Genomic DNA, 13,995 nt, shown 5'->3' with positions numbered 1-13,995 from the left:
CTATAGCCAAATTTACCAGGTTTGACTTTCGTGAAGTCAGCTTTCCAATACATACCTGGTTTGTTTTCTCAGAGCCGAGTTCTGGGGTTTTGGGGGTTGGAGATGGCATTGGCCACTTGGCAGGCCTGGCAGCTGTTGACCGGGTCCTCTGTATCTGGTTTTTATTTTCTATTTTTACTTCTGAATGTTTCAGCAAAGCCTGCATCTGATGAGTCCCCCATGTGGGAGGTGCAGTGGATTTAGTGCAGGATTTGAAGACCCAACAGCTTGGGCAGTGTGACTTCGCTGTCAGCAAATCTCCACCATCCTCCAAGGTGTTGTGTCATTGGTTTTCATCCATATTAGATCCTCCTGAGTGAATTTAGGTTGTCCAGTAATGCCGGGGGCCCAGGGTCCACCAAGACAGGGGCCAAAGTGGAGGTTATTGCCACTTTCCTGGCTGTTTAATCAGTCAAATATTTCCTTTTTGTATTGGGCATTTGACACCCTCAAATGGTCAAGGGCCATGTACCACTGCTGGTCAGGGAGCAGTGTACTGAGCAAGGTGTAAGGGTTTGGTACTATGGGATGGATATCCACTATCCCCTTGTTTACCTCTCTCAGGTCCTGCACTGGCCAGTAATCATTGGAGTAAGGCTTTTTCCCCCCAACAGCAGGGGGCCTGTTTCAGGCCTGCTAAATGGGTCTCAGGATTCCAAGTTCCAGCAGTTGCCTTACATGTGGAGTAATTCTCCTCCTTGCTTTGAGGGGCATGGGAAATTCGCAGACTTTTACAGGATCTGCCCTGACTTGATCTCTACATCAACAGGAGGCTGGTGGGATGTCAACCCTATGCCTTCCATCTCTGCCCATGCTGAGGGAAACTTTTGAAGCCAATCCTGCATGGAGGAATCAGTTTCCACATGTTTCTGGTGGAACCTGTATTCCTCAGTCAAGATGCTGGTGACCAGAATTTGGACTGGTGCCCCATTATGATAGAGTAGTTGAGCCTGTCACTAAGAACTGTATTTGTGCTTTCAACTTTGTAAGCAAGTCTTGTCCCAGGAGGGGATATGGGTATTCTAGTATCACCAGGAAAGAATGGGTTACCTGTCCTATTCCCAAATCAACTGTTCTTTGGGTAGTCCATGAGTAGTGTTTAGTTCCAGTGGCTCCCTGTACCCAGATCTTTTTATTAGATATAGCCCCCTCTGATTTTAAAAACACTGAGTTTTATGCTCTGGTATCTACCATAAAGTCAATTTTCTTCCCCTCCACCGTTAGGGTTACCCTGGGTTTGGGGAGGAGAGTTGAAGCCCAACTCCCCTAATCACTGTCCACATCGAACTGCAGGACTTTGGTCTTTTGCTGCTTCTTTGAACTTTCTCTTGCCCAGTGTCCTTTCTCCTTTCAGTACAAACACTGATTTCTCCCTAGTAGTCTTGGGTTTTTCTGATCTTTGTTTCTTCCCTCTCTATAACCAGAAGCTGCTTGTTGTATTCCCTGGCATGGGCCATCATCTAACTCTCTTGATATGGCCAAAATCTTGGCCAACCCCCCGTGGTGGCATTCCTCTAACACTTGGGCAAGGTTCTTCTCTTGTCTTTTTTCATTTTTTTGAGTTCTTTTTCCTCTGTACTTTCCCTAGTGTTAAAAACTCTCTCTGTCACCACTATCAAATCTCTGATATTTCTTTCCCCTAGTCTTTCTAGTTTTTGGAGCTTTTTCTTTATATCTGGAGCTGCCTGGTTCATAAAAGCAAAAATCAAGGATATTTCTGTCTCTGGAGCCTCCAGGTCCTAGGGAGTGTAGCACCTGAATGCCCTTGGCAAGCATTCCAGGAAGGCTGTGGGGCTCTCCTCAGGCCCTTGTCTCACATCATAAACCTTACTTATATTAGTTGGCTACTTGGCCCCTGCCTTGCGACTTGTCAACAGAGTCTGGTCATAGACTTTGAGTCTTTCCTTACCTTCTGCTGAGTTAGGATCCCATTCTGGCCAGACAGTGGGGAACTCTATATCTATGAGGGTTGAATTTACAGTGAACTCCCCAGTGGGTCCAGGGACAACTTTGTGGGCTACTGTGATGATCCTGTTTCTCTCCTCAGTGGTAAACAGAACTTGCAACAGCTGCTGGCAATCATTTCAGGTGGGCAGGTGGGTAAAGAGGACAGTTTCTAAGAGGTTAGGGAGGTCACGTGGATTCTCAGAGAAGGGAGAATTTTGGGAATGCCAACTGTACAGATCACTAGTGGTGAAAGACCAGTAATGATACTGTTGGTTCTCATCCTCATTTGGTGGCACAGTTGGCCTCAGTGGTAGGACCGCACAGCCCTGAGGTTGGGGAGTACTCCCCCCTCCCGCCCCCTCCGCTTACTGCGGGTAGCCTGGGCTGGCCCTGCACTTGCTGCCTGATTCTCGAATGGAGCTTTTTCAGCATTGTCCTTGCTTGGCAGGTTGGTGGGGGGGGGAGGCAGAGGAGGTGTATAGGGTGGAGGAAAGATATCCTCCTCATCCAATCCCTTTGTAGGATTGAGGCAGAGACAAGACCCCTGGGTTTTCGCTCAGCAGCCAAAACCTTAACCTGTTGAGGAAAAAATGTTTTACCCCACTGAAGGGTTTTTCTATTAGTCCCCACCAAGTGACAATATAGGGAATCTGATCTGGGTGGCTGGTCAGTAACCAACATTTTCCACTGCACTTATAAGCCTGGCATCACTGTTTTTTTTTTTTTTTTTCAGTCACCTTACCATCACCCCAACATGCAAGGCAAAGCTCTAAGGGAGGAGAGGGAGTCTGTCCCATGTTAGCAGTGTCAGGTCAATTGTCAAAACAGTGAACAAAGATACAAAAAACAAGACAAACACAAGGACACAAAGAGAAGAAAAATACCTTGCAAACAGAGTCAGAGGTCTGTGGTCTTGATGAGCCCTGGACTCCAGACTCTAAAATACCAAAGACCGTGTACTTTGGGGGCACTCTGTCCCCAGCAGGGTTGCTTGGTCCCTGCTCCTGTCAGGACCTGGGATGTCTCCCAGAGCCTTGCACTGCCAGAGCCTTCCAGTGTGCTGATTGAGAAAAACCAGAAAAACTGGATCTTTGGAGGATTCCATATCTCTGAAGCAATCAGAAATGTAGAAGAAACTGAAAGGAGAGAGAGAGAGAGAGAGAGAGAGAGAGAGAGAGAGAGAGAGAGAGAGAGAGAGAGAGAGGGGTTGGACTCACCAGTCTGTCTGAAACTTTTGGTCTGGGGGTCATGGGGAATCCAGAAATCCTGAACAAGCCCCCAAAATGTTATATCTGAGTGGGAAACCCCCCAGCAAGACCACCAGAGCTGACCTCCGTTGCAATTTTTCTTTATTGTTCTACAGGCCTGCAAACAGGGACTTTGCCCCATGCACGGCACCAGTGGAGTAGGTCAGGGAGAAAGGCTCAGAGCTTACAGTGCAGGGGATCTTTAAAAGGAAAACTGCAAACAGGGAGTTACATGCCTTGGTGTTACTGGATTGGGCAGGGGGATAGTTGGCTCTAAATCAAGAGAGGATTTTTGTAAGTTTCCACAAAACCACCCGATAACTGTAAAGAACAAGCAAACAAAACTTGTTTGTCTAGCTTCTAATTGGCTGTTCTCAAGTATCTGGGCAGCCAGACAGTTTGGGGGCTTATTGTGGATTTTCTCTGAATTCATAGGTACATGGGGTGGGGCACCTAGAGTGGGGTGCCTGCTAGGTTAGACTCTCTCACAAAGATGGGTGGGCCTGGGTTTAAAATGGCTTTAGTCTTGTCTCTTCAAAAGCAAATAACTCATTTGACATGAAAATAAGTTTAACTTTTCCATTCAAAGATAAATTTGTACTGTGTGTTCATTTATAACAAATTTACCCATCAAATGTACTTTGGACTGCTTTGTATTTCTCAACTTTATTATAACATGGTCCTGAATTCAGAAATATAAACATTAATGTTTTCCCTTCCAAATCAGTTTTTCCTCATATACCTGTCTTCTAGAGATGATTTCATATTCTGTAATGTCTGTGATCAAAATTCTTTAAATGTCATCGTGGTCAGGCAGGTAACTTCATGTGGTAAATACTACATGGAGGCATGTGGTAAACTGAATATCACACATTCTACCAAATGACATCTCACATTCTGCTTTCAAGAAAATTGCATTTTAAAAAGGGAGGAATAGCAAAATTTCTCAGTGGGTAGAAGTGTTTGCTTTCACACCTACAGACCTGAGTTTGATCCCTAGGGCCCACATGCTATAAGACGAGAACTGGTTCTTTCAAGATGTATTTTGACCCTATGGTATGTATGTTCATGCATACACATGTACACACATGTACATGGGCACACACACACACACACACACACACACACTAGAAAATTTCAAGCAATTTTATCCTCTGGATTTAATCTAGTGTCTTCTCTGTTTAACTTACAAATTATGATAAAATTTGTATCATCATCTCCACTATATTTTATCTGAGACAGGCTCTCATTTTGTAGCTTAGGTTTGCATGGAACTCAGTATTGCTATGAATTGGTGGCAATCCTTTTGCTTAGCCTGCCAAGTACCAGGATTATAGGCATTAGTAACCGGACTAGATTCACAGTTATGTTTCTATAAATTTTCATTTTTCACAGGTTTTAAATCCCTTCTCCTGAATTCTCTGGTAGATGGAGTTCATTTGTCTTTGAAATCACTTATTTTGATATTTACTTCTTTAGTCTAGATGGAGTGTGAGTATGGGTACACATGCAATGGCACTTATATAAAGATAAGAGGAAAATTTTGGAGTGTGTTCTCTGCTTCTATTTTATTTTTGAGGAAAAGACTCTTCTTTTTGTCACTACTGTTTCTGCTTCCTGTTTGGTCATGGGTATTATAAACAAACCTGAGCCACTGCATCTGGCTTTTTTTTCTTTTTACCATGGGTTCCAGTATAAAAGGAGGCAGAGCTTTCCTGTCCCAATTGCCCAGTTCCAAATAATCACACAAAATTACAAAATGCTCAGCCTGTAGCTCAGGCTTATCACTAACTAGATCTTACAACTTATATTAACCCATTTTAATTAAGCTACAGTTTGCCACATGGCTTGTGGCTACCTGTCCTCTAGCATGTCTTGTTTCTCTGGCAGCTGGCTTGCATCTCCCCTGAGTCTGCCCTTCTTCCTCTCTATATTTTCAGTTTTGCTTTTCTTCCTGCCTTATTCTGCCTTACTATTGGCCCAATAAGCTTTATTATAAATCAATGAGAGTAATATATATTCACAGCATACAGAAGGATTATCCCACAGCATTCTAGGAATTGAACTCAGATCGTCAGGCTTGTTGACAAGTACTTTCATCTGCTGAACCTCATTGGCTTTGATATCACTTTTAATCTTTTAGGTGTTTTTTCACTCACCTCATACCTGAACAATAATTGACCACCAAGGCCAGCCCCTTCTTTGGTTTTTATAATTAAAATTGAAAATGTTAATTGTGTATGTGATTTAATACTGTGATTATTCAAAATGGACAAAATGCACATCAGTTTATCCAGTAGGAACATTCAGTTACCCTTATTAAAATACACAGTTGTAGGCTGGAGAGGTGACTCAGTAGTTAAAAGCACTTACTGTTCTTGCAAAAGATCTTGGTTTAGTTCCCAGTACTGACATGGTGGTTCACAACCACCTGTAATTCCTGTTTCTGGGGAACAAATGCACTTTTCTGACCTTGGTAGTCTAATATGCAAATGGTACACATACATATCTTCAGGTACATACTAATAAAGTATGTATGTGTATATATTCATACTCTTACTAAAACAATAAAAGAAAACATAATGTTAAATCATTTCTATCAGAAGCACACACTTAAAGAAGGAACACTGTGCTTACAAACACAAATGTGGCCACACAGATTTTGACTCTCCAGCACCCACATTAAAAGCCGAGTGTGGCCACACTTGTGCCTGTTACCTCAGTGCTTTTTGGAGGTGGAGAAAGGAGAATCACTGGGGCTATTGGCTGCCAGCCTAATTCCAGGTTCAGTGCCAGAACCTCAAGGGAAGATGGTAGAGAATGATAAAGCAGGACATCAGATGTCATTCTCTGTCCTCGAGAATACAGTCAAGTGTGGTTGTACACGTGTGCATATATACTACATAAACAACAAAACCAATTAAATGCAAGAGACAAAGGGAATATTTAAATGGAACTGTCAATGAGTCTGGCCCACATTAAGCTTAAAATCATAGAAATATTGTTCCACCCATTGTTCTCCATTTCTGTGTCCTTCTATATGAGCAGCGCATCCTGTTGAGAGTGATTTGAAAGGTTAAAGACATATGCAATTCATGCCACATGGCATACAAGAGTAACTATTAAAGTGGTTTGCCAGAAGAAGAACTTACTTAAATATGTGGGGGGTAGGAGGAAGGATTTATTTTTCTTGTTGGGAAATGGTTTTCCAAAGTGGTTAAGGAATTTTTCTAGAATATTTTTGTCAGGTCCCAAAGAAACTCAGGGAAAATGGCTAACTGTGGTGCCTGATAGCAGACAAAATGCATGCTGGCCACAGACTTTCTCAACATCACAGACACCTCTTACAGAGTACTGGCTCCTCTCATCACTTCTCACCCCTGCCCCCCATCTCCAGGCCCTGAGCTTTGCTTCCCTTCCCCCAGCTTCTGATTCGTATATAACTGCCATTACAGCCACAAGATCTCTCTGTCCTCCTGTTTCTTTTGGCCCTCTCTCCTCTCTCTCCTCTTGCTCTTTCACTACCCCATCTTTCTCCTCTCGTGGCCTGGTTCAGTCTACTGGCCTTGTCTACTATACTACTTTCTCTTCCTGCTGTGGACTTTTCCAGAGGCCTCTGGCTGTACTATCTCTCTCTCATTATCTACAATAAAACCCTTTTCCTCCTCCATACCTTGAATCAGTCATGTCCTCATTTTTGTTCATTGTTTTTACTGTCTTTGGTTTTACCTTAACCACTTTAGAATCCACTAACATTGCCAGGTCAGAGCTAGATTATTTAGCTTCCTGAAGAAATAGCAGGTAGCGTATCCATGCTTTTAGAAGGCTTCCAGGTCTACATTTTTGAGCTATGTGAAGGAAAGCAATCAGTAAGACTGAGGATAATTTCACCCCTGTAACTAAGGTAGCTTTGTGCTATTTTTATGGGAAAAATAAATGCATTTTTGTTCATCATTGAAAGAAAAAGTATTTTGTGCCTCTGACACACATTTTGAGTCCCTTTTTGAGATTCCAAAGATAAGCCAAAGTTTACTTATTGTAGAACGGAAAGTTGGGCTTATTACTTTAATATAGTTTCTTTGTTGTAACCAGAAGGTGGTAAAAGTCAAATTATCTTCATATACTGTTACCTAGATTGTATATCTGTTCTCTTAGCTGATATATAGAATGTCTTAGGAAAACCAAAAAAGGGCATAGATTTATTGATTTTAAGTTTGCTGATTTTTTTCATAGATTCTAATTATGATTCTAACAGGTATTATCTTTTGATGCCTATTTGGAAGATGAAGTGCCTGATAAAAGGCAAGAAAAGTATAGAATAAGATACTACAAAATCTATTTCTACCTTGAAGATGACACCATTCAAGTAAATGAACCAGAAGTGGCAAATAGCGGACTGCCTCAAGGTATCTATTTAAAACAACATTATGGCTCTTTTGCTTCTAACTCATGCCTTTATATATTGTTTGTCTTTAGCTTTTTGAAAGGTCCCATACTAATACTTGGGCATCTTAATTATGCGAAGCAATGATTATTAATATGACATTAGCCTGTAGTTTGTGATAGTGACTTAGCATATTTCTTATTTATAACTCAATATGGGGCATTTTTCTCCTCTGCCTGTAGTATGCTAATATAGCAAACTCTCATGTGTTTGTGACCATGTCTTCAAAACTTTTGGTTTCTTTGGCACCAGTGCATCACTTCACTACATTATCCAGGATGCTATTGCTTCTTTTTATTGAGAGAAAAGAAAGTGTTTTTTCCCTGCAAATTTCAAGGTGATATTATTTCTTTTTTTAACTTTATGCATGTTATTTGTATCATTCTAGCTTTTCTTATCTACTGCTAACTAACACTATTTATGGTAATTATCATGACCTTGATATTTGTTTTATTGTGGTAGTTAGTTTTAACATTGCTGTGACCAATTTCTAATAAAAAAAAAAAAACCTTAAAGGAGGAGATAACTATTTTGCTAATTGTTTCAGCTCAGCATTGAGGGGTACGGAGCACAGTGGAGCAGCTGACATTATGATGATCAACAAGCAAAGTAGAAAAGTATCAGAGGCCAGGACAAGATAAAACTGTCAATGATATGTCAGTGATCTACTTCCTTCAATTAGAACCCACTTGCTACAGTTCTACACCCTTCCAAATGATCAAGTTTTGAATCCATTAATGTATTAATTCCTTCATTATAGTCTCAGTTATCCTCTTTGTTAGATAAGCACTGTCCTAATGTAATCATTCTGGAAATGCCCTCACATTTGTAACCATGGTATGTTTTTCTAGTTTCCTGGTGTTTCTGAGTCCACTCAGATCAACAAGATTAACCACCATAGTGTCTCAACAGAACCCTGTTCCTTCACTCTATACATGCCTGTAGTCTTCATCTGTATCCCACTTCTGTTGTAGATGAGAGTTAACCTTGTGGCCACAGAGAAGCTGATAGTAGAGATCAAAGGAGGTGACATTTCATTTTGTGCTGTGCTTCTTATTCTGGAGTGAGACTGAATTCTGGATGTCATCAAGGGATAGCAATCATGATGGGGACAGGACTGATGATTTTCCATGTGTAATATAGAGCAGTAATATAAGGGTGCTTGTAATAGGAAGACTCAAGTGTCCTTGATAAATGTCTTTGATATCTAAGCGAATGCATTTAGATGTTGCTTTTCACTAACAGTACAGTAGGAATATAGAAGGGAATTTGAGTGTTTGGTGTTGATGTAAATGACCTTCTAAAGTCTCTTATTCTCTAAGGAGCCATGATTTTCAACTGCAATTGTGTGTGTGTGTGTGTGTGTGTGTGTGTGTGTGTGTGTGTTGTCTTTTGGAGTATTGTCACCTGAAATATTTCAGACTTTGAAACTTCCCTCATTGACTATACTTTCTGTCATTTTTCTTTTCCCTACTTCTTCACACTTACCCTACTATTCTGTTCTTGATTTTCAGCAAAACACATACCCATGTCTTTTTTCTTTGTTGTTATTCAAACTTATGCTGTTCTCGTTGTTTGATTATAGGAATGGGACTACCTACCATGGACTCCCTGTCTACAATTTTGATTTCATTCGTTATGTGTTCTTTATGTGGCAGCTTAGAGAATACTTTGGAGTAGTGCTAGACTCCAAGAAGTGTGTAGACAGACTTTCCCATAAACCAACAAAGAGAAGGCTCATGGACCAAATTCAAAGGAATGAATCACATAATACATTAATTTAAAATGTGTAGTGAGGGCTGGGAATGTAGCTTAGTTATAAAGTCCTTGCCCAGCACATGCAAGGCCCTGAGTTCTAGCTCCAACACTGCAAAATCAAACCAACTAGCTAGACAGACAGACATTGGGAAAAATGCAGTGTGTAATAGGGGGAAAGACACATTGAACCCAGTTTAAGTTGAAGGAAAGAACACTCGACCTGAGTCCTGAGATAGACAGCACCTCCATACCCCACTTTATAAGCCTTGCTTGAAGGCAGTGTGTCTTAGAGAGCAATATTGAGGGTAAAACAAGGAGAATTACAGACAGGAGAAGGTTGGGCCAAAGGTTCACGCTTACGCAGATGAGTATGAAGATGAGGATGCTCGGCCACAGCTGGAGCTCAGCAGCTGTCCTATTGAATAGTAATAAGTTTTGTTTGGGTTTCTTGGGCAGGGTGCACTTGGGGCCAAAATTGATGTCACCAATGAATGAGTGATTGAATTAAAGTCTTATGAATATTTAGTACTCATGAATATTTACTGACTTATATATTTAGTGTACATGAATATTTAGAGCCCAGGTGCCACATATATTTAATATTTACTGAAAGTTTGTTGTTTTAGTTTTTCCATTCTTCCTTTCGACATTTAACACATGTTTTCTACTTACTACTTTCTTATTGCTATGTCTTATAATTTCTGCCCAAGTTGAATAAGATTTTTGCTTACTTAGTACTTATTTAGGCCTAGTGCCTGCATAGTGATTTATCATGATGAATTTAAAGAGGAAACTGGGGTGCAAGCAGGGACTTATGAAAAAAACAAGGAATTTTTTTCTTCCTGATTGTGTAACTTTATTGTGTCTGGTATATGGGATGATGAATTTGGAGCCAGTTGGCACTGCCAAAATGTATTTGTTAAATACCTATCTTTGAAAGCCCAAGACCAGAGGATAGAACAAGATGAAGTTTGTTGCTGTGATACTTTAGGAGGCATTACACCTTCAAAGGACTGTTGAGGCATCTATATGATGATACTCACCAGGCAGTTAGAACCTTTTAGGGAAAAGCAAAACCAAGACTAGAAACCTGGACTAGGAATCAGGCACCCAGATTATAACCAGAATCAGCCTGTTTCCTTTTGTGAGGGTGAGCAGCCCCATTACTCTGCATCTCAGCTCCTATTCTATTTGTTCTCTGGCCAGTATCAATGATTGTCCAGTAAATCTTTTAAGAAATATAAAGATACATTAAAAAGAAAAAAGGGTCAGGCAGTGGCAGCACAGGCCTAATCACATGGGATGCAGAGACAAGTGGATCTCTGTGAGTTTGAGGTCAACCTAGTCTAAAGAGCTAGTTCCAGGACAGCCAGAGCTGTTACATAGAGAAATCCTGCCTCAAAATTAAATAAATAAATAAATAAATAAAAAAATGTTTTGAAAAAGGTTTTCACAGACTTTAAGGGTAAAAATGTGACATTTTATTTTGTGAAGGGACAAGCAGTTTTAGACTCTTGGGAAGAATTATTTTCACATGTAAAGATGTTTTTTTTTTTAATCAGCAAGGCCAGGTATATATAGTGGTGTATATCTTTAATTCTAGCCCTCAGAAGACAGAGGTAGACTGGTCTATGTAGTTAGCTTTAGGACAACCAGGACTCTGTTGAGAGACTTTGTCTCAAACAAACAAACAAACAAACAAAAAACAAACAATAACAATAAAACAATCTGCAAATATATATTAGGAATGTTTGAAATATTGGACATAAAGGGAAAATTTACAACTTTTCATTTTTGTGACCATATGTTACTTTAGTATATTCAGTTAGTATGTAAACAGTATTGCTTTAGCAAAAAAAAAAATACATTCTAAAGATTTATTTTTATTTGTACGAGTGTTTGCCTGCATGTATATATGTGTACTACATGGATGTTTGGAGCTGTATAGCCCAAAGAAGGCATTGGATCCTCTGGAATTGGAATCACAGATAGATGTGAGTTGCCATGTGGGAGCTGCAAAGTGAATTTGTGTTCTCTACAATAGCACGGAGGGCTCTTGACCACTGAGCTATCTCTGGCTCCTAAAATATTCTTTCTTCTATGCTTTTCCTTACTCTTGTATTCCCTAACCAAGCTTTGTTTACTTTTGGATTACCTTTCCTACTGTTATACCCAGCTTGCACAAATGGCAATTCCAAGATACCCCAAACTTCATTATTTGCTTGAATTGTTTGACTTTTATTATTACTTGTGCATGTGTGCAGGCATGTTTGTTTGTGGAGGGAGGCCACAGATCAACTTCAGATTCTTCTTTCAATGCTTTCCTCATTTTTATTATCTTTTTTTTTTGAAACAGAGTCTAATTATGTATTTGTAGGTATGGACTGGAAGTTGGTATATAGATAAGGGTGGTCTTGAACTTATGAATATCCACTTGCCTCTGCTTCCTGAGTCTTGGGATCAAAGATGTATGACACCATGGTTTACTACCTTATTTTTTTGATACAGGATCTCTCATTGAACCAGGAACTCACTTATTCTTCTAGGTTATCTGGCCAGCAAGCACCAAGGATCTTTCTGTCATCACCTCTACAGCTCTGGAGTCTAGACATGTGCTACCATGCCCAGTTTTCTTTTCTTTTGTTTTGTTTTGATTATGGTTGCTAAGGATTTGAGCCTGGGTCCTCAAGCTTGCATGACAAGATTTTTACCCACTGAGCCATCTCTCTACCCTGTTATTAGTTTTAGATGAAAATTTAATATTCTTGAACTTTAGTAGCCCTTGTCTAGTATGTTTTTATTTCATGAACGTGTCCACAAATTGTCAAATGCAACCTCTACAAGGATTTTAGAAAAGTATATTTTTCTTAATTTCTTAATTTCAAAGTTCACAAAAGTAGTTTTCATGACGAGTTATAATGATTCACTTGAAAATTATTTTTATGTGAGGAGGAGGGAGCCTTTCTTGTTTATAAAGACATGGGGAAAGAAACCCTGAGCAAAAGACTATTTTAATGTCTCTGAAAAAAAATAAGAATTTCTGATTGGCTTATCTAGCATGCACAGAGCCCTGAGTTTGAGCCTTGGCATCAAATGGACTGCTTGTTGTCTGTACTCACAATACTAGAGAGGTAAAGGCTGAAGTGGCTAGGACATTTTGTTGGCAAAGATGCAGCTTAGAGGTTGTGGACACCATACACAGTAATACACACTTGAGTTAGTCAACATAGTGGAGAAACCTGGTGGACTGTAACAAATCCTGTCGAAAGCAAGCACAAATAACGGCTCTGCCATCAGATTCTGTTTACAGAGAGACCCATTTCTTTTGAAATATTTATTATGATTGTCATTAAGGAAGGTCTGCTCAGGTAGTTAATAATTTGAAAACTCATTTACATGCCTTCTTCAGGCTTTCTTAAGTAATCTAGGGGAAGAAAGGAGACTTGATAAGTTAATGGTTTAGAGCAGCTAGTCTTCGTCTTTTCAATTGCCTGCTACTCGCAGGCCCTGTGGGTCCTAGGGAAGAAGAGGCTTGGGGTCAAGGTTAGGTATTATGCACTAATTGTGTTCCTGTTTTCTCTAAATGGCTTTGATATCTTTCTAATTTACTGAGAGGCCAGATGCACTTATTCCATGTGGACCTTATAGTTCAATAATCAGTGAAACTAGATAAATTATAATTCTCCAATACATACCATTTTAGTTGTTTTACTATTTTTTTCTTTTTATAGAGTGCAAGGTGCTTGGGATAAGCTCAAGATAAAAAGGGGCATCCATTAGGGTTATTCAAAAAGATGTAATCGGTTTGCCTGCAGCTTCTATTCAGAATAATGTATTGTAATATATGACCTCTGGTTGGCAAAGAGATTTGTGTGTGTTATGAGTCAAATAATTCATTGTCACAGCTTAAAACTTGCTTGAATTTCTTGTCAAGACAGAGCTCTCTTTGGGGTTGTATATGTTATATTTATAGAATTTGTTGCCTCTCTGCTGGAATATAGTTAAAACAATTTTACATCAGGCCAGGAATGTCAGGTAAACTCAGAAACTTAACCCTACTCATCCGACAGAAAAATTGTCAGTCTAGTACCATCATGTCCAAACTAATCTGTGTTAAAGAAAAAGATAATGATTAGAAACATACCATGATTCTGCCATGTTCCAGGCCAGTCAGTCTCAGTTAGGGACTCGTATGTTTTGATACTGCAGACCTGCAGTTAACAACTGGCATGTATGTGCTTGTCAGTGTAGCCTTGATTAAAAACAATGATCCATATTAATTGCTTCTTTTGGTTCCTCAACTGGGTAGTATTCTTATACTTTTTATAAATAGTAATTTACTTGAATGAAGCAAATGTGTTCAAAAACTAAATTCCTCATTTGTATGCCATGCATTTGTATCAGGTACATTCTATATCTAAGCATTTTATCCCATAAAGTAGAGGGGGCAGCAGTAAGGTTACCAGATAAAATGTGATCTGAGCAGTTAAGTTTGAATTTCAGGTAAGAATTGAAATTTTTACTATAACTACATCCTAAATACCACATGGGATATACTTA

The 13,995-nt window shown here is 39.7% G+C and overlaps 1 protein-coding gene across 1 annotated transcript in view; it reads left to right on the top strand.

Annotated features, from left to right (window-relative positions):
• Window positions 1-13,995, top strand: part of Efhc2 (EF-hand domain containing 2) — a 158,913-nt gene that overhangs the window by 44,891 nt on the left and 100,027 nt on the right. Inside the window, exon 3 of the mRNA XM_038316581.1 lies at window positions 7,489-7,639. Within this exon, the coding sequence (XP_038172509.1) occupies window positions 7,489-7,639 (151 nt within the window). The remainder of the gene's footprint in view (window positions 1-7,488; window positions 7,640-13,995) is intronic.

Source organism: Arvicola amphibius, chromosome X (genome assembly GCF_903992535.2).
Source record: "Arvicola amphibius chromosome X, mArvAmp1.2, whole genome shotgun sequence".
Lineage (NCBI taxonomy): Eukaryota > Metazoa > Chordata > Mammalia > Rodentia > Cricetidae > Arvicola > Arvicola amphibius.
This window is presented reverse-complemented; position numbering and strand designations above follow the sequence as displayed.